Source organism: Pelodiscus sinensis, chromosome 3, assembly GCF_049634645.1.
Source record: "Pelodiscus sinensis isolate JC-2024 chromosome 3, ASM4963464v1, whole genome shotgun sequence".
NCBI classification, from domain to species: domain Eukaryota; kingdom Metazoa; phylum Chordata; order Testudines; family Trionychidae; genus Pelodiscus; species Pelodiscus sinensis.
The window spans coordinates 75,587,071-75,613,666 of record NC_134713.1 but is presented as its reverse complement, the minus strand read 5'-3'; the positions used below and the strand labels follow the sequence as shown (position 1 = coordinate 75,613,666).

The 26,596-nt window shown below is 41.2% G+C and overlaps 1 protein-coding gene across 5 annotated transcripts in view; it reads right to left on the bottom strand.

Annotated features, from left to right (window-relative positions):
• Window positions 1–26,596, bottom strand: part of PRDM1 (PR/SET domain 1) — a 141,301-nt gene that overhangs the window by 22,084 nt on the left and 92,621 nt on the right. For 3 of the 5 annotated variants that reach the window (XM_075923947.1, XM_006118460.4, XM_006118461.4), the window contains 2 exons: window positions 7,648–7,896; window positions 263–382 (listed from right to left, as the gene is read on the bottom strand). In XM_075923947.1, coding sequence (XP_075780062.1) covers window positions 263–382; window positions 7,648–7,830 — 303 coding nt within the window. In that variant the 5' untranslated portion in view covers window positions 7,831–7,896. Of the gene's footprint in view, window positions 1–262; window positions 383–7,647; window positions 7,897–9,421; window positions 10,100–26,596 lie in introns of those variants that run through there. The other 2 variants (XM_006118462.4, XM_006118470.4) reach the window with 2 other exon arrangements.

Sequence of the window (26,596 nt, the reverse complement as noted above, 5' to 3'; positions counted from 1 at the left end):
TTGCAGAAGACAGAGCCAAGAGCTGTCGTGCATCTCCCTCACTCTCCACCCACACTGTCCCCGTTTCCAAGAGGGCCAGACGTTTACTCAACTTTGTTCACCACTGCTCACTCCGAATTCTGTTCATATATGGCCGTATAAAGAAGTTGCCCCCTGTACTCACATAGGTCTGAAACAGGAAGTGACCCAGCTTTACAGCTGTACTCATTTAGTGATCTGATTACTGCATCAGCATGGAGCTGGTTTTTTTTTTCCTGCTTACCCGCCAAAAGTATTTTCTGTTTGCATTCTTGGGAACTGTATCGTTGGTGTAGAGCTCTCCTACCAGGGGTCCAAAACGTGTTCCTTTTGGGATGTACTCTTTACTTACAACTCCAATAACCTGCAAGGAGGAGAGCACAGGATCAGCCCATCTTCAATAGAAAACAAAAATCACTCTTGTTCTTACTAAAAACCCCAAGCCCAACATATTTTCATGCGAGATCAGCAAAGCAGAAATAAACTTAACAGCTACATTGACAGCTGATATGAAAAACTCTGTCAGCTTACAGTATCTTGCTGAAAAATATGGAGTTCAGGTGTGAATAAAGCTTTTATGTGCATAAATACATGAAAAACAGCCTTATGGAAATTTGTATTTGTGAGCAGAAACAGCAAGAATCACTGAATTTTTTTTTCTCTTAAACAAGAGGGTCAGGTGTTTCAGAGTGAACAAACGATCAGCCAGTCAAAGAGTTCTAACCTACTGATAACCAATCACTCAGAGATGTAGCTTTTCTCAACAAAGGTGAATGTCAAAATTCTAGTCTCAGAAATTAATAATATTCAGTAATAAGCGCTTGAATGTTCTGAAGCCACCTCTCGTAGTTTTCTAGTAAAATGGATCCAGTGCAGTCTCTATGTTTTTAGATAAAAATGAAACCCTTTTGTTGCTCTTGTACCTTGCTGAATGACTGAAAAGAGAACATCCAAAACATACAACTCTTCCATTACCATACAATGAAAAGCAACAAACAATACAAACTGACTATGGGAAAGTGTACTCACAGATTACTGTCTTTAAAAGAGACAGAGGTTCCTGTAATATGTGTTACGTGGGTCTGGTCAAGGAAGTGTAGGGTTTTGGTGAAAATGCTCTGCTGTACCAAGTTTAAGATACATACACACTAGCTTTTCAGCTTCCTCTTTGACAGTAATTATGCTAAAAAAGTCACTGACCACAAATCAGGAAGCAATTCATCATTATTCAGAAGAACGTGCCTTTGAGTAACCCTTTACAACATGCAGCTGAGTTCTTCATTCTGTCCTGCTCTGTTCTCTGCCATACCACTGAATTTTTGTATGTTTAAACAATGTGCTATAGGCAGAGTAATTCTGTAAACCAAAAATCAGGACTTTGCAAGACTGCTTAAGAAGCAGGGAGGGGAAATAAGCAGGCTGTTGGTTTGATAACCTCACAAAATTTTCACAGTTAAGCCAATTAAACATATTCGGCTACATCTAGACTGGCATGATTTTCTGCAAATGCTTTTAACGGAAAAGTTCTGTGTTAAAAGCATTTGCAGAAAAGAGTGTCTAGATTGGCACGGACGCTTTTCTGCAAAAGCACTTTTTGCGTAAATGCGTCCGTGCCAATCTAGACGCACTTTTGCGCAAAAAAGCCCCGATCGCCATTTTCGCGATCGAGGCTTTTTTGCGCAAAACAAATCTGAGCTGTCTATACCGGCCTTTTGCGCAAAAGCTTTTGTGCAAAAGGACTTTTGCCTGAATGGGAGCAGCATAGTATTTCCGCAAGAAGCACTGATTTCTTACATGAGATCGTCAGTGTTCTTGCGGAAATTCAAGCGGCCAGTGTAGACAACTGGCAAGTTTTTCCGCAAAAGCACTTGCTTTTGCGGAAAAACTTGCCAGTCTAGACACAGCCATTCCTCTTATACACCTTAGTAAGGTGATACTTCTCTGTATGCCAACTGAACTATGAAACCATAGAACTACAGCAGAGCCTTGCTGATTTTGCACTAATAACTGGAATCCCATTGTGGATTCCTGAATTCTGCAGATTCATAAATAAACGAGCATAATTAACTAAATAAATTAAGGATTATCACAATTATGTACTTTATTCATATGAGTAAGCATTTAGGGTTACTTGGAGTACTTCATAGTGCTCTAGCAAATATTCTACATTGTACATGGTATTTTGTAAAAGTAACTATGCCTTGTAACATGAGACTCAACCACAGGTTCTGCTCTTAAATCTTTGTTGGAAAATGGAGCTATGATTATTTTATTTGTGTCTGTGTGTGTGTCAGAGACAGAGCATTATTGGTTTGCATATTAGTGCAATGAGAATTAGTAAGATTTTGTTGCACATTGTCTATGGATAAAAATTCCAAAGACCATTCATTTGACTGGAAATGCAGACAAATAACTGACTCTTAGCAAAGTTTTATTTGAAATGGGAAACAGAAATGAACAAGAAATACTGAGGAATCAAGCACATAGTCTAATGGGAAGTAAATTAGTGTCTATGCAGAGAATGGAAATACTGTCTTAAAAATTTCTTGCGTGCACGCGTGCTCACACACACACACACACACACCAGCATTGATTTGTGCATCTGAACACAGAGAAAGAGAGAAAAAGGGACTTCCAGAAATTTTCCTACACTTACCACAAGTTGAAACATGTTCAGTGGCTCAGTTTTATTTTTATCCTGCTTATACATTTCTCATAGAGAGATGAAAAAGGCAGATGTTCTTTTCTCATCGTCCCCATCTACCTTCATTTACATCCATCTGCCCTTTCAAGAAAAGTTCAAAGCTAATGTGTAAAGCATCCTAGCAGTTTAACTGTAGAGTACATTTTAGCTCTTCCACAGTTTTAAAATGTCTTGATCTTAATTAAAATATCTAATGACATTCTCAGAATGTCTAGAAATCGCTACTCCTTGAACTAGTCAACTTGAAACATTCTCTATACTGGCTTCTCTGACACAGCAGATACTTTTTTGATCTGTACTATCTAGAGTTTGACTCTGTCCTAATATATAAAATATTAATTTGGTTTATCATCAGATAATTCCACATACACACATTTTTTTTAAACTCTCAGACTAAAGCTGTTCACCTGGTTTTTGATTGCTATTGTTTCTGATCAGAATGCATAGTGTAAACTCTGTCTCCAAAGGGCTCAAATGCTACATGTTCATAACAGTCAACTCAGAATCACAAGCAAGATCTTATGCCAGACAGGAGGCTGGTCCTGTGCCATAATCAAGATCAAAAAGACTCTTGCCAAGCCCAAGTGTGGTGGGATTTAGTTACTGTACTTTGTTGTTAATCAAGGTTGCCAAGGACTGTAAACAAATCAGAAAAAATGCTTTAGATCACAAGTAGAAAGGAAGTTGAGCCTTAGTTGTGAAAAGCAGAGACAGAGCAAAACATTTCAAACTTCCGTCCACAAGGTGTCCTTAAGTGTGCTCCTTTGACACTGTGAGGATTCTGGAACATCAGTCTGATGAGCTCTCCTCTCCCAAATAAACTACTAATAAAAATGTTACTTTTAAAAAAAATTTATGGGTCTAAAATTTAGAACTTTGCAACAGAACAAAAATCTGTTTCCAAAATAAGCTTTTGGCATATTTTTTCCTCTCTTTTAAAGCTATAGCCACTTCAAATCTCTTATTACTACCACAACACTTATCATTAATTCCATTATCAGAAAAACAATACTTCTACAATAAAAAGTTTATCATGTTAGACTCATGATTTGAAATTACTTCTATGTGATCGCTATAGGCCATGCTCCTTCAATATGAAAGTGAATTAAGACACTTTCTCTCCACTTTGGGTGCGAAAGGATGAATACAATGCTTGTGTGCTAAGATAACCAGGTGCCAACATTTAGAAGAGACAACAGCTGCCTCCTTGCAAACAAGAAGCTACCGCATCTTTGATGGTCCTGTCCAATATTATCTGCAAAGAAAGCTCTGCTGTATTTTGATTGGTACTTTATATGTAAATGTTAAAGCATTGCTTTTTTATACTCTGCTTGAACTCACATTTGTTCCAAAAGCCATTTAAATGACAGTGTTCACCTAACCCAGGAAGGAAACACCCTTGGAACTGACCAGGGTCCTAATGAATTACTGCTGGGGCAGGCTGCTGTATGCCTTCTATAAACACATCAGTGAGAAGTTGAAAAGCTTCAACACTTTCATGCTTCATCTATCCCCACAGAAGCCATTCCACTAGATACTTTATGGACAACACCGACCTCCCTGCCATTTCAGCATATCCATCTTTGTCAGCGGACTGGGTCACAGAGCACATCCTGACAAGTTATGGCTCCCAGACAAAAAACAGTAGTCCTTAGATTCCCAGTTTGATATTTTACAAAAATTGAGGTGCATGTACATTCCTTTATTTGAGGTGGTAACAGTGAGCTAATCAATAACACATATTAGTTGTGAGAAAAGGGGATGCTCTTTACTAAATCTGATAAACTATATGGTTTCTTCACCCCAGATTTAATTTATGACAGTATATTTTCATAATATTTCTCAGTGTAAATCCAGAATAGTGGTTCAGTGCATTTTGTTTTGTTTTGAAATGAGCACACATTTTTTATTAATTTAAGGGGAAGAAAACTACAGCTGAACCAAGACCTGCAGTTTGCTATTTTTTTTTTTAAGTTGTGAAGTCAGAAGAAATGCTTTCACCTTATATCTTCCTTAATTATCTAACACAGAAATAAAACACTGCTTCGGTGAATTAGTTGGAAAAAGGAAAGTTTATGAGGTTAGCGAGGAATATATTTAAAGCTGTTGATAATGGACATAGTCAAAACAGCTCAAAATCAAGTACTAATCCCTTTGAAGAGTAACCCTTATTATAGAAAGTACTGCATTGAGGATCTTATGCTACAGGTAAAGAATTCTGAGAACACCTCATAATATATCTTTTCCCAGATTCAGTAAAAACAGCAGGATAAATGTTATGTTGATGGTCCCAAACATCTGATATTTTATACTAAGAATAGCTCGGCGATGTAGGGTTAGGAGGATTGAGGCAGAAGGAAATTTCCTGATTTTTTTAAACTTGTCATCTTAAAAAAGATGTAATATTGCAAAGTATGATATTATCATTTTGTCCTTCATACATTTTTCATTAATTGCGAAAGTGGAGAAAACAGCCGCCACGTGAAAATATACAGCCCTCTCCATGTCTAATAATTCCAAATATTAAGAGCAGAAGCAATTCATTTTTAAAAGATACTGACATATCTTTCATAGTGAAAAATGTGCCCTTAAAAAAATCCCTGGGGAAGGTCCAAGAATAAACAAAAGCATGTTGTGTCATAGAATTTCTCGCCATTTCAATAAAAGTCTTTAAGGAGGAGTTACTGAATTAGCAGAGCTATAAGATGCATGAAAAGAAAAAAATAACTCGCAAAACACAAACACCTTCCTATCAAACAAACTAACCAAACAACCCAAATAAACAAGCAACAGTCCTCCCAAGTCTGCACATACAATGCAGTAGTATGCCTAGTCCCTTTGGACATGGGTTACAAAAATACAGATTTAATCATGTGAGTTTCAGTATTTCATAAACTCTGTTTTTGTCTATAAATTGGCTTAGTGCTCACATCATTCCTTAAAATAAAGATCCAATCATTTCCCAAAATTAACAGCGAAGACAACTCAGTTGCAAAAGCCATAGCTCCATGTTCACATGCACACACACGTACACACAGAGAGTCCAATTTTATCTCCCTGCTTAATAAATTTGGAATATCTAGAGCCACATTTATAAAGGTACACTGTACTGTGAGGAAAGTGACCAAAGCAATTTTCAACTATGTTGACAAGTGACTAGTGGATCACAAGCCTAAAAATGTAGTGCTGTAGCTTTAATATATGGGGCTAATCAGATTGACTCTTTCGCTCACAACCGCGGAATATAGTGAGAGAAATCAAAAGTTCCTTTTGTTTCTTACTCTGTAAGTGCTGCTCTGCAGAAGCCAAGCAGAATGGGAAACTTTTTATTTAAAAAAAAAAGTTCTGTATTGAGACTCCTTTTAGTAAAGGATCCCAAATGGACATTTTAGAAGAAGGTATTGGAAAAAATTTTCAACAACTTTTAAAAATATTAAAAATCATAATGATCTCAGACTGATTAAATAAGCTGAACTATGCTGTAAGAAAATTACTCTTGACTCCTACATGTTGGTTTTCTCTTACATATCACAAGGAATTGAAAACATTTCTCAGACTTCTTGTGTTGTGGCAGTCACACTAAGTTGAGGGAGGAGAATAAAGAATTTGAGTGGCCAAACAGTTATTATTTAGTTGTCTAGTATATTAGAAGCTGTCTTACTGCATATTCATGTCAGCAACACAGAGTGAATATGGAAATGCGTTCATCACAGAGTTATAGCATCAGCTCCCAAACCACAGTAATATTTAAAAAATCCCACAAACAAGGAGCAATTTTAGTTTTTTGCCTTTCAAGTTTTTTTAAGCTTCATTTCCCCCCTCAGATTTCTAAAGGATAATCTTTCTCCCTCTCTCTTGATGATTATCCTTGACCAGCTCCCAAACAACAATGCATTCTAGTCAGAACTGTAAGGCCGAATTCTGCTGCATCAGTTTACTTCAGCTGAAGATCTGGCCCTATTTCTGTACACAGGATTAAACCAGCGAATGGATTTCCATGGTACTTGTTTTGGTAGGACACTTTTGATAGTCAGGCAAGAATGAATTCATATCCCTTTTCAGTTCCGTGGTCAGTATATTTAGCCATAGTAGCAACACAGGTATTAGCTGCTCTACCACAAGTTGCAGGACAAGGAGAAATTAAGGGCTGTCCCTAGGATTATTACCCTGTTGAACATCACACCTAGCTATAATAGCTAGTGTATATGGAGTAAACACATGACCAATTGCTCACCTGGGATCTTCTCCCCCTTCCCCCCTGTCCTTCTGAAACAACAACAAAGAATGTACCCACTCCAGAGATAAGGATACTTGCATGTCTATCTACAAGTAAAGGTATTGCCCCAGATAAACAATAGTTTAAGGAATATTGATATGGGAAGCACTTCTTTGTGACTCTTGCAATAGTGCTCCCATCTCTTCATTAATAGGCAGGGCAGAGTTTTGAGAATTTAGGAAGTTGCAAATAAAGCAAGATCATTAAAAGAATAAAGTAATTTCATACAAAAGAAAAAAAAAACGATTAAACAAATTTCCAGGAATTATATATTTTTTTCTTTTCAAAGCTATTGTACAACTCAGGCACTTTAATCTCTGGGCCAGAGGCAGGGAATAGTCTGACTAACAGCAGTCTAGAAACTGGCACCCGGGACGACCTCCACTTTAAACATGCTTATGCAGTTGCCTAAAGATTTAACTGTTTGCTAATTGGTACAGAACTAATTTTAGGGACGTGTGACTTAGCCATGGAAGTGTTAAGTGATCGATTATGTGTGTACGATCCCTTAAAGAATTAAAAAGATTTGTCTAATATGCCAGTGGCATTTTTTAAGGTGTTAGAGTGGAAGTGTAAGGAGGGAGTCACTCTCCAGAGCACTGTGATTTGGCTGTCAGATTCTAACCTTCCTTGGCAGAAGCCTGCTTACCTCTTTGCAGTTGGATGCATATTTGAAAGTCAAGTTCCTTGGCAAGGATGCCTCTGCCTGAGTTGTGGTGCCTCCATCAGCGTTGGAGTCCCAGGGGTGATCGTTGACAATGTACGTGCACTTCTCTTCAAAATCAGTCTCTGTCCACAGAGTCATGTCAGCATCCTCCATGTCCATTTTCATTGCCCACTCTGTCCCTTTCACCGGCGTTTAGAAAGTCACAACGTTTGAGCTACACTGTGTGGCAGCCTGGAAAAGAAGAAAAAAAACCCCTTTAATCCTCATTGTCCTTCAGTTCCTGTGGTTTCCTTTGAGACAGTGTGACTAATACAGCTGTCTGTGGCACTTTAAAAGCCTATGTAGGATAGTTGGTACAGTTGAGTAATAGCCAAAAAACAAATCAGTATAAAACGAAGTTGCCTTTACTGAAGCAATGTCTTAAAATGCCAACATTCGTAATAATAATAATAATAATAATAATAATAATTAATAATGAGATCAAAAGAATAGAGGAAAATCCCTAAGATAGCTATCTGCATCGCTTTTCACAGATCCTTTTCTTAATACCTCACAGCAGAAGTTCTGCAACGCCAATACTGTGCCCAAGAAAATCTGGGGTCATGGCTGTGAGACCACTCAGTGGCTGTGGAAAAGCTGCCTTGGAAAAAGTGTCACAAACAAGGAGAGGAAGAGGAAGGAGCTGCTGTCTGCGTCTGAGTGAAGCTAAAAAAGGAAAGCGCATGTTGGAAGAGCGGAACCCTGCCTTGCCTTTCCCAAATGGGGAAGCCTGAACTTTCCCACCGGCTTCCAACACACAAACAACTCTCAAAACAACCTGGCCCCCTTCTGACGTCCTGATATCCTTTGACATGGAAGGCTGAAAAAGCCAACATCCTGCCAACAGCGTTGCGGCAACAGCTTTTCACAAGTCACTGGAACACATTCGCTTGGACCAAAAACAAAAACAACAAAAAAGTCCTTCTGTTTCTTTGTCTTGATGACATCTCACAGAATTAAACAGCTAATGGTACTAAAAAGAATCGTCATGAAACAATTCCATCAAATCCTTGATTGCCTATGTCTATTTAGGACAGAAAGAGTATCAAATTGTCAGGCATTACAATATCATCTTTCTGAATGATATGGAGAACTAAAGAATGTCCCTGTTCAAGCTGGTAGTTGTAAATGGTTTCAAATAAAGAATCGAAAACTCATTTTCCCTTTAGAAATATCCAACCATTGTGGAATTTCCTCCATCTCCTTCTCCCAACCAAAACATTAAAAATAGACTACAAAATTAAAAGACCCATTTTGCGGGAGGGCAAGGATAAAAAATGTACCCGTCAGTCTCTGACTCCTAGTTAAAATCAAACAGCCAGTAACCACACCAAGACTTTCTGGACAATGTAGATACACTTCATAAAATGTTCTACATAAAATTTATCCCATTTATTTTTCATCACAACAGCCTCCTAATAGCTTTGAAGAAACCATTTCTTTAAATTTTGGTTTAATTTAAAGTCAAATCAAATCATCAGCTAAATATTTACTGACTGACTATCAAGATGAAAATAAAGACTAATACTGAAACTCCAGTGAACTGACGTCTAGAAGTGAAAGGGTTAATGCTGAGGTCTTCCAAATCTGAACACAGAACAGTTTTAACAAGAAACATTTGCTATTTAGTCTAATTATTTAGCTTAATATTATATTAACACAGCACTAAAAAGACCGTAACAGATTCAGGGGAGAAAAAAGGAATCAAGTTCCTTACCAAGGTAGAGTCCACAAATGTTTCCAAACAGAAGCTCCACGTTTAAGATAAGTCTCGCTCATATCTACCCAGTAAACATTTCTTCTTCCTTCCACTTGGTATGTTAGAGTAAGACTGACTCACACCTAGAGAGTTAACTCCTTTTGCTTGTGCCTCTCTCTCTTTTTCTGTCAAACAGGTGCTGCTGCACTTACTGCTTTTGCCTCTCAGAAACACTGGAGGGCTGAGTGTTACAATACTTTCAGTCTGTGTGTAAACTAAACAGCCTGTTCCTTTCCCCTCCCTGTTTCAGATTTCCTATTAGCCACTCATTTGATTTACTCACAGTCACGGCTGCCAAAAGCAGGGGGTGGGGCTATACCTGTAACTCATACGGAGAAGAACCAATGAAACTCTGATCCAACCAAGGGGAATTTTTTTTCTTTCTGACATTTCACTGAGGTTTTTCCTCTTTCTGCATAGGGATATTAGCAGTCCCTTAGAGCCAGCCTTACTTCTACATGAAGGAGACATATGACTTCAATATTACTATGGCTTTGCCTCTGTCATCTAATTTCTACTAGAAATCCATTCATTATTCCATTATTTTGAATTGTGAGGTCTAAAAGACACAGCTCATTTCCCCCTCTAGCTTAATTTAAAAGAGATATCATTAAACCAGCAATTGAAAAGTCCATTCCAGGTTATAGAATATAAACATATAATTTAAAGCTTCTAACAAATACATCTAAACAACTGTGGTATTCTATTTGAAAACAATTCAGGAGCCTCAGAATTTAAATTATTTCTTGCAAAAATCAAGGGCTATAAGTTAATTCCATGTTTAAACCTCTTTACATTGATATTTAGTAAGGAAGTTAGAAAAAACACATAATTTTAAATAATAAATGGGGAAGATTATTACATACCTACATACATGCAAAACAAGACATATTAAAAAGGCATTCACCAACTTTTAAGTACAACATACTAAAAAAAGCCCTCAGACCTAAATTCGTATTAGACAATATTCAACTGATCACTTTAGAATGTGCTGCTAGTGGAAGAAGGATTGGTATTGTAATTAGTGGGCCCGGAGAGCCCTTGTCAATTTTTTCCTTCTCTCCAAGTCAGTGTGTGGCAGAAGGAAGGACATCCTGTGATGATGGCATACAATGTCCTGTTTGTTTATTATTAAGAGCATTCCTGTTTCTCATTACAAAACAACCAGATGCCTTACTTCCTTCAAGTGGTCCTGTCTCTTCAGTGAGGAATCCTCCAGAATGGAGAAACAATGATGCACAATTCCATTTATAGACAGCCATCCTCTTACAAACACAACTTGGCTGGCTGAAGGGCAAGTCTCCTACTTTTCCTTCTTGCCTCACTTCTGCAGACATATTTATAATTTCTTTCCTCTTACTAAGGATGCAGCAAGCATTACTCCCTCCTCCCAACACATGTTTATATGTTTTGGCCTAGGCAGATGTTTCATATTTCTTTTCAGAAAAATACAATGTTGTGAAATCAGATGACTAGCACTCTTCAAAGGTGTTCACACCTCCCTCTCACCCCACCCCACTAGCCCCCACTTCTGCTGATAAAAATAAGGGTGGAAAGGATTATTTGCCTCTCTAGGTTTTGCAATGCTGAGAATAGTATATCTGTGTAAAGACCTTCCGCATGTTCTAATGCAGAAAGGCTCATGCCACTGGATGTAAGTAGGGCAGTTGCCGCGTGTGAGTGTCCTGGCTTAACTGCTCCCAGTGTGTAATTCCACAAGAGAAGTGGCAAGGGCACTGATGTTGATGGGTATAAATGTAATTGGCTATACAGGGTAAAACCAAGGCACATCCAAAATGAGGTCTAGAACAGCTCTGAAATAGGAAGAAGAGAAATCTGGCCTATTTGATTGGGTTAATTAACTAGTGCTGAGTCACACCACACAGGGCTGAAAAACAATGTAGTCATACTGAAGTGGTTCTTTTGCACACACATGCACACACATGCACACAAAATAGTCTCACTCTGAGATGCAGATGTTTCAGTGTTTTCACTTCCTTATCTGAATAAAAAAACCACCTTGTGTATTCTGAGGTAACCAACACACAATTCAATGGCAGATCAAAGTAAAGTAAAAGAAAAGTGGGGACAGGTAAGTCTAACTCATGGAAATGAGGTACTTTTTCTGTGAGGAAGAAGAGAGACTGAATCAAATCAAATATTTATTTGGCTGATAGGAGGATGCCACCAATCCAATTCAGTTTTAATCCTTCTTCAGAGATGATGGAGTAGGCTGGAATTTATAGAGCATACACACTTCAAATAGTTTTGTGACACTCAGCAAGGCAACCCTGAAATTAGCTCCAGGTGTTTTAGCAGAGCCTGAGAGCAGAACTACAGTAGTTTAGGATATGGGATTTCACTTTCATGTAGGTCTTGTTCTAATGATCGAGAATAAACTAAATAAGATTCTCATGTTAAGGAAAGCAGAGATGGACATTAAGACGAACAGTAAATATTCTGTATTAAAGTAACAAGCATGAAGAAACTTTACCATGAAAAGAAAATAGACACTGACCTTCTGACCTTCCTCCCTACAGAGACACATAAAAGACGTCTTACTCGACTGGCAGTTTGCTGCTTTTGTATAGAAATCGTTCATAGCAGTAGCTGCTGCTATTGTCTGGAATTTGCAATCTCAAAATGTTGTTCATTTCAAAAAGAACATTTTTAGTCATATTTTCATTTTTTCCTTCTCGCTCATAGAAAACCTCAATTACCTTATTAATCAGCATTTCTCAGGCAGATATATCTTGCAGCAGCTCTCAGCCTGGCAACAAATCATGAATGGCCCTAACAGCTCTGATCTCAGAAATCCCCATCCATTTCCTTTGATGCTATCACCACTTCAGCTCAACAACAAACTGATGATACTCAGCTTCAGCTGCTGCATTATTTTCTCTATGCCTGTGAGTCTGAGTTAGTGTAGAGGAAAGAAGTAGGGTGGGGAGAATGAGTCTTGAGACACTGGCTGCAATAGAGTAACTTCTCTAGAAAGTTGTAGGGGAGATAAAAATGCCCACAAGAGATTAAATAAAGCACAGTCTCATTTTTACATCTTCCCCCTTCCTTACTCAAACAAGCTCAGGGGCAGATTGACCACATCAGTAGTAACAACCAGACCCACTTCCTGTATGTAGACATCTTCACACCCGTACACATTTGGGGACCAACTGTGGTCATGACCCTGATTAAAATAATTGGGGTCTTTGGATCACTACATATTTCTTTCCTATAAATTGCTTTAGAAGTCAGGCCCAAAGAAGGACTTTTCCTGTTTTCAAGTTGCTGTTCCCCTCAGGTCCACTCAGTTTTGCCTGCATTTCTGAAAAACCTCATCAGAAGGTGATTCAAAGAAAAGAGTGATAAGTGAAATGTGAAATTGTTAATATTAAAAGCTTGTGCTCACTGCATGCTTTCACGACCTTGCAGAAGCACACTTAGGATATGTGTACATAGCAGTGTTATTTTGGAATAAATGACATTATTCCGAAATAACATAGTCCATATCTACACTACAAGCAATTATTTCGACATGTCAAAATAATGTTGAGCTGGAGGACTTCTTACTCAGACTCCTGTAACACTCATTTTACGAGTAAGGAAAGTCTGAGGAAGAGTGCCCTTTCTCTGACTTCCTGCTGTGTAGACAGTGCCAAAAGCTGAATAAGCTATTTCGATGCAATTGACATAGCTCAAGTTGTGTAGCTTATTTTGGCTTTAGCCCTACTGTGCAGACGTGCTCTTGCAGGCTTCAGATATGATCCTGGACTATTTCAGAGTGATGTTGCTTAGAAGGAGAGAAATTAATCTACATGGAGGCTACGTCTACACTGGCCCCTTTTCCGGAAGGGGCGTGTAAATTTCACCAGTCGTCGTAGGGAAATCCGCGGGGGATTTAAATATCCCCCGCGGCATTTAAATAAAAATGTCCGCCGCTTTTTTCCGGCTTTTAAAAAAGCCGGAAAAAAGCGGCGGACATTTTTATTTAAATGCCGCGGGGGATATTTAAATCCCCCGCGGATTTCCCTACGACGACTGGTGAAATTTACACGCCCCTTCCGGAAAAGGGGCCAGTGTAGACGTAGCCGGAGTGTTTTTGCAAGGAAGTTTAGGGTGGTGTGTATTGTAGCTGGGAGGCTTTTGAATTAATATATACAGCTTTCAGGGATGGCCTTTAATTACAGAGCACCTTGATCATTACCTTGTAAAGCTTCCAAATTCCTTTCCTTTATTTCTGACTCTCCTGTGCAATAGCAAGAATAGCACCACTGGGTATGCAGTCACTAATAGCTTAGTGCAAGACTGAATCATTCTCTTTATGTTCTGCCACCTGTTTTTTTTTTAAACCTTTAAAATCAAATTAAAATATTTTATTATTTTTGTTCTCACTTGGGCTTTATTAAAATCAATTGGGGTATGTCTACACTAGAAAGTTAGTTCGAACTAACGGACGTTAGTTCGAACTAACTTTCCTATGCGCTACACTAGCGCTCCGCTAGTTCGAATTTGAATCGAACTAGCGGAGCGCTTAGTTCGAACTAGGAAAACCTCATTTTACGAGGACTAACGCCTAGTTCGAACTAGCTAGTTCGAACTAAGGGCTGTGTAGCCCTTTAGTTCGAACTAGTGGGAGGCTAGCCCTCCCCAGGTTTCCCTGGTGGCCACTCTGGCCAACACCAGGGAAACTCTATGCCCCCCTCCCGGCCCCGGACCCCTTAAAGGGGCACGGGCTGGCTACGGTGCCCGTGCCAGGTGCAAGCCTGCCAGCACCCAGCTAGCAGACCCTGCACCTGGCACGGCACAGAGCCACCCACCCGATGCCTCCCAGCCCACCCCCTCTTGCCGGGACCAGGCTGGCGGCTCCCGGGAGCTTGCCCTGGACCGCAAGAGGCGGGCACCTTCCTGGGCTAGTGCGGACATCGTGGACCTCGTCCACGATCTCCGCACTAGGCACAGGAAAGTGGCCGTCTAGGGCAGGAGAGCTGCCAGCCTGGCCACCCAGGAGCAGGTGTGCATGAAAATCAAGGGGGTCCACTGAGACCCCCGACCCTGAGCCCTGAGCTTACAATGGCCGTCCTGGGTCAGACCAAGGGTCCATCTAGCCCAGTAGCCTCTCTGCCAACAGCGGCCAACCCTAGGGACCCTGGAGGGGATGGACAGAAGACAATGACCAAGCCATTTGTCTCGTGCCATCCCTCTCCAGCCTTCCACAAACTTTGGGCAGGGACACCACTCCTACCCTCTGGCTAATAGGACTCCATGGACCCAACCTCCATCACTTGATCTCACTTCCCTTTAAACTCTGTTCTAGTTCTAGCCTTCACAGCCTCCTGCAGCAAGGAGTTCCACAGGTTAACTATTTGCTTTGGGAAGAAGAACAACTTTCTCTTACTAGTTTCAAGCCTGCTACCCATTCCTTTCCTTTGGTGTCCTCTAGTCCTTCTTTATGGGAACTCAGGAAGAACTTTTCTGAATGCACCCTCTCCACCCAACCCCTGCTTTTAGAGACCTCTATCCTGTCCCCCCTCCGTCTCCTCTTTTCTAAGCTGAACAGTCCCAGTCTCTGTAGCCTCTCTTCATCTGGGACCTGTTCCCAACCCCTGATCATGTTAGTTGCCCTCCCCTCTCCCAGCCTTTCTCTTCCCCTCTCCCACCTCCTTTTCCCAGTCTCCCCCAGTTTTTTTCAATAAAGACAGAGTCAATGTTGGAAGAAACATTAGCTTTATTTTGTACATCAAGAAGAAGGGGGGCTAGGGAAGGGCAAGTGGAAGGAGGTGAGGGAGGAATGGGGTACGAGCCCCCGATGGGGAGGACTGGGCTGGCTCTGCGGGCTTCTGGGGGTGGAAGCTCTCCTGCAGCCCCCCAATTACTCCCTCTCCCCAGATGGCAGCCTGCGGCAAGTGCAGCCGGGCTGATGGCCGAGTGGTGTGATGTGCCCAGTGTGGGCACTCAGGGCACTCCAAGCCAGAACTTCTTTGCAAGCGGGGCACCCCTTAGAACTGTGTGTCCGGGGTGGGGGTCGGGACCCTTTAAGCGCAGCCCTCGGCTAGCCTGAGACAGCATCTCCACGCTCTAAGTCCTCCTTTTATGCCCTGCCGGCACTGCTTCCGGCCATCCTTAAGCCCTGTTCAGAGTCCACTCAATGTGGACTTACTAGTTCGAACTAGCAAAACGCTAGTTCGAACTAGTTTTTAGTTCTAGATGCGTTAGTTCGAACTAGCTTAGTTCGAATTAACTAATTCGAACTAAGTTAGTTCGAACTAGCGCTGTAGTGTAGACGTACCCTTATTGTTCTGATGACTTAGGATCAAGTCAAAACAACCCACATCAGTCACTAATGGGAAAAGGTCCCTCTCCTGAAGTAGAAAGAATCTAGAATCAATGCCTCAGAGACCTTCAATGGGGGAAAGAGATCACACTGAATGGGGCTAACTTTGTACATCTCCTTTCTTGTGGACAGCAAAAGAATTAGCTGTGAAAGGCATCTCTCCCCCATTTTGAGTCTGAGTGATGGGCAACCTAAGCTAGTTAGTGGACATGTATAGTGACTGCCCTTTATTTCAGTGGGCTGAAAGATTGTTGTAATCAAGCTACCTTTCTGGGACATGGTAGTTTTGCTACCTGCACTTGCATACTTAGAATTTGTGGGGTGTGCTGACTGAACTGTAGCAGGCCTTTGATTGGATGCAGAATGAGTGCATGGCTCTCACAGTTGGCATCGTGAGCAATCAGCATGCACCTCACTTCGTGTGCCCTTGTTTTAGTGGAATCTGGCAACCCTGCATGTCGGCAGTGGTAAACAAAATGTTTTGTGGGTCACAGGTTGCATCACTGGTCTATTTGGTATGGGTGAAGTGGATGGGCAAAAGGATGGGTTGGAAGAGGCTATCTCTCTGGTTTTCCTTTGTGCAAATTAGGAAGAAATCTCAGGAGAGACCTTGCCATGTTACTTCTCTTTTAGAGTAAGGAGAGGGAAATAGGAGGAAGAGGAAGAAAAGAGAGGGAAGATTTATCTAGAAGAGGCAGCATACATATGGGATCTACTCAGACAGAGCACATATCGTGGGGATGACTGTCATGGGAAAGTAAGTATAAGGCATGTGCAGAACCCTGCAAGGATTTTTTCCTAATTTTATGATTTTTTTCAGGCTCCCACTACGTAAGTAACAGTGACTTGTGAACCACAATGTGGTAGACCCTACTTTTCTTCCTGGCCATTTTTTGCTTTTATCTAAGCTAGTGCTTAGGCACTAGCACATTAGAGAAAAACTCATATCCATTTTTACAGTACATGGGATTATGCTAATTTATACCAGCTGAGGATCGTGTCCACAGAGGGTGTTTCACAACAGACTAACTAAACAAAAGATACACACCATAAAGACAGTAAATTAGAAATAAATGGTAAAGCTTTTTATGACCAAAGGGGTCTGAGTTGCAACTATATGCTTAAAATAGAAGGGCAACAATGGCTCTGAAAAAACACTTGCTATTCACTGTTACCTCTTCATATCCAACAGTGACAGTCTTTTCATTCTTGTGTACTTGACATGTGCAGGGTGGGAAGGGAAGAAGAATGTGTCTGCTGTTAAACACAACCCCATTAAATAGTTGACACCTTATCCTTCTTTAAATGTTGTAATGTTTACTTTGCAAAACCCAGGAAAGCTTTTAGAATAGAGAGAGCAGAGAGACTCTTAAGCCATGTGTCCTTGCTTATCTGCTCTTTATCAACAGGCTATTGTTTCCTGATGGGACTCTTCAGAGTAGGTGGAGCAATGGGGTTAATGTTCAATAGGTATCTCTCAGTTCCCCTAAGGAATACTGCTGCTGTCAGAACAGCAACACAGCTACTTCCTGCAGAATGCAACAAATCAAAGAGAAAAACCAAGGGCTGTACCTATTTTTTTAAAACAACAACTAGTTTTAAAGAAAACCATTGTCCTTAGGAGAGATAATCCCACAATAGATAGTCCATTAGAGGTATTAAGGCATTGGCTGTGGCCTGATCCACAAGAAGGGCTCTGTCCTGACAATAGACAATTAAAGCCGATAAATCTGCACTACTTGTTGCTGTTCTAATTCCCCGTAATTGTATGCTACTTGTCCCTGCCTCCTGTGCACAGGGATGAAGCATGCTTCTTTAATCTCCACAGTACCTGACCTAGTTCCTATGTGGTCTTTTCAGGACCTGTTTTCTTCCCATCTGGTCCTCTTTCCTTCTCCTCCTCCTCTGCTTCCCCTCCTCTAAACACTGAGGAGGTTAGTGTAGAGGGCAAGGAATTCATCAGAACACAGCACCTAGATCAATAATTCTGGTGATTCAGACAATGCACTAATCTGCAATAACAGCTAATCATGCTCAATTTGGCACACCCGTGATTAAACTGTACTTTTCATTAGGCTCAACAAGCGGAGCAGACGCACACTGACAATTCATATCAAGCCTAGCTGCCAAACTTGTAGGTACTTATACGGGCTTCAGAGATGCTCTTTGTATCTACTATGTGGCTTATTTTTTGTCATGATCAGACTCAATAGCTTGCCTAAATTACTCTTTTCTTCCAAAATAATAAATAGCACAACCCTTGTCCAAGTTAAAAAGAAAAGAAAAGAAAAGAAAAGAAAAGAAAAGAAAAGATGCTCTTGTTGGGCTAGATGCAGGAATGACTGGTAAACTCTATGGCCTGCATTCAGCAGGAGGTCAAACTACGTGATCAGAATGGAGTGTTGCCAGCTTTCACAATTTAACCATGCTTCTTGTGATATTTGGTGTTTTTCTTAAAAGTGCCATGTTATGTTATTACATGAGACTCAGACCCTCCTGTGTCAGAGAAACATTTAAAAAGGTGAACGCTAATGACTCAAAGAGGCATGCTGAAAGACCCCACATAAAAACAAAACAGAACAAAATCAATTCTTGTAAGTTGTCAGCCAATATCATGAGTTCTTTTAGGCCCTGACATGGTTAATGAACACTCGGGGTTGGTGATATTCTGTCTTTAGAATGCTGAAGTTAGCGTCCCTTAAAAATCATTTTGATAATGACCTTTCACCCACCCACACAGAGCTGGTTTCTGTCCCACGACAATTTCTTCTGGTAAAAGTATGTTTAGCAGATCCTTTCTCTTCACAAATTGCCTCATGCGAGAGATTTCCACACTCTGTATGTAAAAATATAACACTAAATTCCAGAACTCTTAGAAGCTGCCCTCCTCCCCACCTCAGAGGTCTCTGTCTGTTTTACATTAGCTTATCGTCCTTGTATTCATAAGTGTTAAAACTGGAGTCCAGGTTGTCTTTTAAAATAATAACTAGAGTGTGTGGACTGCATCAGCTGATTGCAGGAAACAGCTACTCGATTAATATTCATTCATTCATTCCTAAAGCATTTGGAGCCCACTTGAAAAAAGTCAGGAGAGTCCCTCTCCTGGCAGCTCTTCCTAGGCAACTTCTGCTTTTAAGATTCTGATGCTTTCCCTTTTGCTTGTAATCTTATACCTAGTTCAAAACATACCAGAGGCCCCCACAACGTAATTTATGTAATCCTAAACAAACACAAAGCCTTTGAGATTGCAGTTTAGATTATTGCACATGTCCTCTCAGTTTTTCATTGTAGCATATGAAGCTGTAACCAAAAACAAAATACTTCCCTTCCCCCGCCCCAAAAAGTGGGACAAGCAGATTGCAATCCAGAAAGCTTTCAATCTTTTGTTGCCATATGCAATCACAGTTGGGTTTTGCCAAGAAAGACCGATTCTTCTTATGAAGTCTAAATCAGTACTTACACTAGGGGCCGGCTAACTGCTAGTTAGAGTGGTAAAAAAATATTGCAGATAATTCACTTTTCATGATAAAGTATAAACAGGCAGGCATGCGGCACCCAGCAGGGGCTCAACTGATAAAACTGTGTCAAACACAAGCCATTTGTCAACCAGGGAGGGAAGGGAGCCAGCTGAAAGATGGAGTCTGGAAATAGATTTATCTGATGCAACACATTAACTAGTATAAATACTAAGGAAAAAGTAAACACATTTGCCCAGCTGTATCTCCAGCAAGCAAAGAAAACCCTCTGAGTTCTAAACCTATCATAGGCACCCAACCACTCAACTGTCATAGCTACGACAGTAGCATTTTCTCCTCCTGTATTCTTATAATACTATTTAATTCATGTCACTAAAAAAGATTATTAAAGGCATACATTATAATTAAACAAAACAAGAGTGTGACTCCTCTGCTATTCTAGTCTCCTCCCTCCACCCAATAATGCCGCCCGGCAGCAAACAAGTATGGTAAACATATCCTAAGAAGAACATATAATTGTTATATAATAGTTTACTTATAGTTTTACTTATTGGGATTGCCTTGTCAGATGCATTGCTTTTACCCAGAAGGTCCTGGGAGAAGAAGTAGTCCCACAATACTACTCAAGCATACTTCAGAACTCCTCTAACATACATGACATTTAAACTAATCAATACAATGCCAAACGCTATCAGCTTTTTGTTATAAATCATTCTAAACTATTACAGTTATTTAGTGAAGTATTTCTTTGCTACAATAAGAGTGGTATGGAAAAATGGTAAAAGGAAATATAGATCAATAAGCTGCCTATAAATCAAACTAACCCCAACAACTCAGTAATACCAAGAGTTAATATTACAGCACATCATTTAACAGGCCTTTTGAACACGAAACTAATCATGAAACTAAGAAACTAACATTAAAATAGGTAGTCATAATGCTACATGATATTAGTTAATGCATAGATACTACAGCACATTTCCTTGTTCAGCTGTACCTCCATATCTACCTGGAACCGGTTCCCAGCCTTCAGTTCATGCATCCCTGGATTTTAGTCCCTATGGAATGTCTGTCACTCACTCACATGCACACCTACATACACACCACACCCGTGCTCTCACTCTCACACATGCATTCTCATCTAGCCCTCCCTGAAACAGCTCCTAGGACTTTAGAATTTCCTCTTGCTAGCAGATTTCCCCTCCCCTTCACATCACCCCATGCAGTAATTAGGCTTAGCAAGAGCAATTAACAAAACAAACTCCTCTCATCCCAGTGGCCTCATAATTCTGATTGTCATGAATGTTTTAAGATATTCAAGAAGGTTTAAATGAAGGTAAATTAAAACATTACATAATACCCTTTTTGGCACCTAATTATCCCCATTGTTTTATATAAGCAATAGGTCTTATTCTATAACACCTTTAATCAGAAATATCTTCTCTGAACATAAAGTTCAAAAATGCCTTTGTTGGCTCAACTGTCTCATGCTATTGTTTGCTCTAATGTATTAGTGTACATTTGTTTGGCTAATATGTACACTAATAAACATATGCTACATCTCTTTTTTTTTCTATATTGGACTATCCAGTAACCCAAAGAATGTATTGGGAGGTGTAAAATGTGGGTTCCAGTTTGAGTAGCTGTCCTTTTCCTTACCTGCTGAACTACAGCACAGCATTGACAGCTAATGCCTCAAAAATTGTTCTGCTGGGTTTGCACCTGTTTTCCATTCACTTTCTACCAATACTTAGTTGAATGAGTTGACTATAAGGAATGTCACACAAAAAATCAAATATGGACTGGCCTAATGCGCAGTGAAATTGATGAAAAAAACCCTCATTTAATTTCTCTGGGTTCTGGATCAGGCCCATTGAGAATATTTGTCCAGAGCAAAACTTGAATTGATAAACATGTGTATTTGAATTAAAAACAAAATTCTAGAAGTGATGCTCAAAAACAACATATCTATGTGACCAACCAAAACTAACCAACACAATTCAGATTTTTAATGCATGCAACATACTGCTCACAAATATACCCACCACACCAAAAGAATTGCTGTTAAAGTTATTTAGTCAAACTTCTTGAATAAATTTATGAAAACTGTAATCTGCTCAAGGAGCTTTCATGAGAGAGAAAAACCAGAATTGAGTAAGTGGTTTGTCTAACATTTTCTCAACTTCAAATTTATATAAAGAGAATGAATGTTGTAGACTCCAAATATATATAAACTGAATGAAGTAGCTATCTTTTGAGAAACCATATCACCAATTATTTAAATTATAGCAACAACAGAGATAAAAACATTAATCAGATGGAAAGCTAAAGTCCTTTCTTAATGGATGTATTACCCTTCTTTCTGCTGAAACCATACAGCTTATAAGATAGGCATATTTCTCTAATTCACTGATTTCATTTCCATTTGGAAATAACAATATTCGCACAAAGGTATTTTTTTCTGAGCAGAAAGTCATCAACAAGTGTGATTTCAAAAGGTTTCAAAACACAGGCCATTGCACAAACACAGAGAGGAGTTTCAACTTCCAGCAGTGCTGCTGCTTCCGTCTTCTTTCCTAGAGTCAATGTTATATAAAGAATTGTAACGAGCCATCAGATTTTTAAAACAACAGCCAAATATAAAAATCCATGTTATACAGGCAGTCCCCGGGTTACGTACAAGATAGGGACTGTAGGTTTGTTCTTAAGTCGAATTTGTATGTAAGTCGGAACTGGTACATATTTTACGCCAGGTGTCCCCGATTCAGCCGCTGCTGAAACTGACCAGCGGCTGACTACAGGAAGCCCGAGGCAGACCTGCTTTGCCCCGGGCTTCCTGTAATCAGCCGCTGATCAGTTTCAGCAGCAGCTGACTTGGGGACACCTGGGGTAGAGCAGCTGGGGTGCTGCCAGGTTGGTCCCCGCAGCGCCGAGATGCGGCACTGTGGGGACCAACCCAGCAGCGCCCCAGCTGCTCCGTCCCAGGCGTCCAGATTCAGCCGCTGTTGAAACTGACCAGCAGCAGCTGAATCGGACACGCCTGGGGCAGAGCAGCTGGAGTGCTGCTGGGTTGGTCCCGCAGCGCCGCTCCTTGGCGCTACTGGACCAACCCGGCAGCACCCCAGCTGCTCTGTCCCAGGTGTCCCCAAGTCAGCCGCTGCTGAAACTGACCAGCGGCTGACTACAGGAAGCCTGAGGCAGAGCTGCTCTTCCCCGGGCTTCCTGGAATCAGCCGCTGATCAGTTTCAACAGCGGCTGAATCTAGACACCTGGGACAGAGCAGCTGGGGCGCTGCCAGGTAGGTCCCCACAGCGCTGTACCTCGGCGCTGTGGGACCAACCCGGCAGCCCCCCAGCTGCTCTAACCCAGGCGTCCTGATTCAGCCGCTGCTGAAACTGACCAGCGGTGAGAAAAGCCTGGTCTGCTGGGGGGGAGCGCACTAGCTGGCCCCTCCCCCCCCCAGCAGACCAGGCTTTTCTTGCCGCGGAGGACGGGGCGGCGAGACCGCCCAGACGCGCCGCGGGACAGCTGCCCGCGTCCTCTGTGGCTTTGCTCCGCGTCTCCCTGGTCTGCTGGGGGACCCTCCCCCCAGCAGACCTGGGAGACGTGGAGCAGCTTTTCTCACCGCGGAGGACACGGGTGGCGGGACCGCCACGGCGCATCTTGGCGGTCTGCTGGGCGGGGGGGGGTGGGCGCAGCTAGTTTGGGGTTCCCTCACCCTGTTCTTAAGTAGGGATCTGACGTAAGTCAGAACCACGTAACCCGGGGACTGCCTGTATAAGATCACATACAAAGCTGAATTAAAAGGACATTATTATGGTTGCTAGGCACTCTGAAGTTAGGAAATGCCATATATACAGCTGCATGTGTACCCTTAATTCTATGCATATATGTATATGAGAGTGCTCAGTTAGTCAGCAGCTCTTCAGTATTTTGTATTCTCTGTGTTGTTCAATGTGCTGCACTAGGCCTTATTTACTGTACACTATTTTAACCATGCTATGAAGACAGAATTATAAGTTTAATTCTGGGCTTTTCTATAACATCTATCACTATACAGTGGTTGAATGCATCACAAACATCAAGGAATTTATTTTCACAATAACCCTGTAAAATGAGAGAATATTATTAACTAATAACTGAGCAGTGACACAGAGATTAAGGTCAAAAGTATTAACTTTGGGTGCCCAAATGGAGATGGCAGAAACTTGATTTTGTAAGAGTACTTACATATTTCTAACACTCCATATATTCAGTGAACAACCCCCACAGTCTTCATTAGCAGCTGTGAGCGCTTTGCACTTCTGCAAATCAGACCCCATTCCCAGTTTCCTCTTCCTCACCTAAAAGCTCCTTGTCCCCTTGTCCCCTGTCTCCTTGCTCAGTCACTCCCAAGTCCTCCCCTCTCCTCCCCCAGGCTCCTCATCTAGTATGTTTCTCTACCCCATGCTGACCTCCAGCTGACCTTCCCATTCATTTTCAGCATCCTCTGAACTCCCAATCTCAACCTTCCTCTACAGTTGTAGTGGTTCCTTCCCCTCACCTCCTAGCCCTTGTCAGTTTTGTCTCCCTCAGCTCCTTTCCCCTGCTGCATTGGTTTTCAGTCTCCTTGCCCAACCAGTCCATGTTTCTCCTGGCGCCTCACACTGTCTCACTCTCTCTCCCCAAAATAACTGGCTTTCAGTGCTCCCTCCCCAGCTTCTAGATTCAGTCTCCTTGCCCAGCCAATTGCCATTCTCCCTCCTGGATCCCAGTCTTAGTTTCCTTTCCCACCCAAACTCGTGTCTCTTCCCAGCTCCTAGGTCACTCTCTGAGCTTGTCAGTCTCTAGATCCACTTCCACCTCTCCAACTCCCTGGCTCCTTGTCCCAATGTATTCTTCCTAGTTCCCCATATTCAGATCTGGCTCTATTCCCTTCTTCATTTGAATTAGGCAGCTTTCTCCTTCTCTACATGGCCAGAGCCTAGTGGGGGGTCACTGACCGGACAAGACAGTCACCTGGCTCTCTGTTCAGGTGCCCAGATCCAGACTCAACATGCTGCAATTTCAGGGAAAGTCCTGGTCAGATCTGCACTGGAACATATCTGGTGTAGACAGACTTTGAGGAATTTAGCTGCGAAAATTTAAGAAGTTGGCAGTGGGCATGAGCGATCTGCAGTTTCCCAAAGGCTTATCACTTGGCCAAATTTGGGTGGATTTTCAGGAAGATGTCAAAGGGCACATCCTGAACACAAAGGCCACCTGTCAACTACCTCCTCCAAAGCATGAATACATTGTGCTTATCTTTAGCTTTGCTCTCAGATATGACCGAGTTGATTTGGCTGAAATATTCCCTCCACAATCCCATCACCATGAGGCAGACTCCCAGCATGGAAACTTTCCAAGCACATGGTTAAAAATGAACAAAGTTATAAACAGCTGAAAGCAGAGTCTTACAATGGGACGTTCTGGGCAGTCTTAATAATAGGTGATGCTAAAATTTCTATCTACAAGATAGAATGATTCAGATTATTTTCCTACCACCACACATAATTTTCTTTTTTATGTGAATGATATTATGAGCTTAATATACAGATCAGATATAAAGACTCAGATATACACAAATCTAGTTTAGTCAGGCTGCTGTTCTTTCTATAGTTCCACTTCAATATCCTAGATTTTATGCAATATCCTTGCATAAAAGGGTTTTTTTGCGCAAAATGGCCCCATCTACTCTGCATTTTTTTCTGCAAAAACCTCTTCTGCAAGGAGGATTGGAAGAGAATATGCAAATGAGAGTGCGAAAAATACTAATGAGCACTTCATCTACATTTCCTCTTCCGCAAAAATGATGCCGTGTAGATGGAGCCAAGATGTCCACTTCCTTTCTACAATACATTTCAGTCTAATCTGTACACAAAACAGGCCGTATATTCCAGGTAGACAAGTCTTTACATGCAGAAAGTTCCCTTCAAAGCATTACTAGAAATCTGTGTGGGAAAATATTAAATTGGCCCCCAACACATCTCTGTTCTCATTTATTTTGTATTAACATAACTTGTTTGACTCTTGAAGTAGATGTATAGATATGTAAGCAGCACCACAAATGCAAACAAAAACAGTAAGATGATCTGCAAGTGCCTCCCAAGAGGAAAGTTCTGACCCAACTCGGTGATTATTTTTTTTAATGAATATGCTTCTCCTATTTTAGCAATTGCAGACAGGGAGGGCAAAGGTGAAAACAAGGCATTAAGTCTTAGCATAATAAAGCTCAAACTGTAGGGCTACGTCTACACTGGCATGATTTTCCGAAAATGCTTTTAACGGAAAAGTTTTCCATTAAAAGCATTTTCAGAAAAGCACGTCTAGATTGGTAGGATGCTTTTCCGCAAAAGCATTTTTTGCGGAAAAGCGTCCGTGGCCAATCTAGACGTGGTTTTCCGCAAAAAAGCCCTGATCACCATTTTCGCGATCGGGGCTCTTTTGCGGAAAACACTACTGTGCTGTTTACACTGGACCTCTTGCGCAAATGATTTGCGCAAGAGGGCTTTTGCCTGAACTGGAGCAGCACGGTATTTCTGCAAGAACACTGACGATCTTACATGAGATCGTCAGTGTTCTTGCGGAAATTCAAACGGCTAGTGTAAACAGCTGGCAAGATTTTCCGCAAAAGCAGATCATTTTGCAGAAAAACTTACCAGTCTAGACACAGCCTAGGTGTTTTCCCAAATCTGAATTCTTTGGTTTTCTTTGGCTGAAGACCCACCTCTCACTTAATCTTTCTTTCTTACCTATCCAACCTCAAACAGGCACACGCCCCTTTAATCAAGTCATAATTTACTCTTTAATTAATCTATAGCTAAATATTTCCTATATTATACTGCCTATCACTACAATAAATGTGCCTCCTCTTACGTCAAATCAGTATTTGTTGGTTCTTGCCTTTACACTCCCACATGAGTGTCACACACTCTAACCTTCTCTAGTTAGAGCCATGCTCACCCACCTCCTCTAGGTTAGTCATAGAGCACCACTACTTTGTACCCTCCATTAGCTGTCTGTTGCTTTCTGATGCCAATGAAAAGCCATCAACTTATCACAAACCAGCAATGTTAGAGGATGGCTCTCCATCCTTGGTTAACCAACAAGCTTCTGTCTTTTTGGACAAGGCATGTAGCAGCATTAAGGGCAAATCATGTGAGATCTCAAAATTCAGCACTCTCAGGCCAGGTGTACACTTACTCTGAGATCAATGCTCCAGGGATTGATCTTCCAAGGTTCGATTTAGTGAGTCTAGTAAAGATACACTAAATCAACTGCTGATGCCCTCATTGACCCAGTACTCCA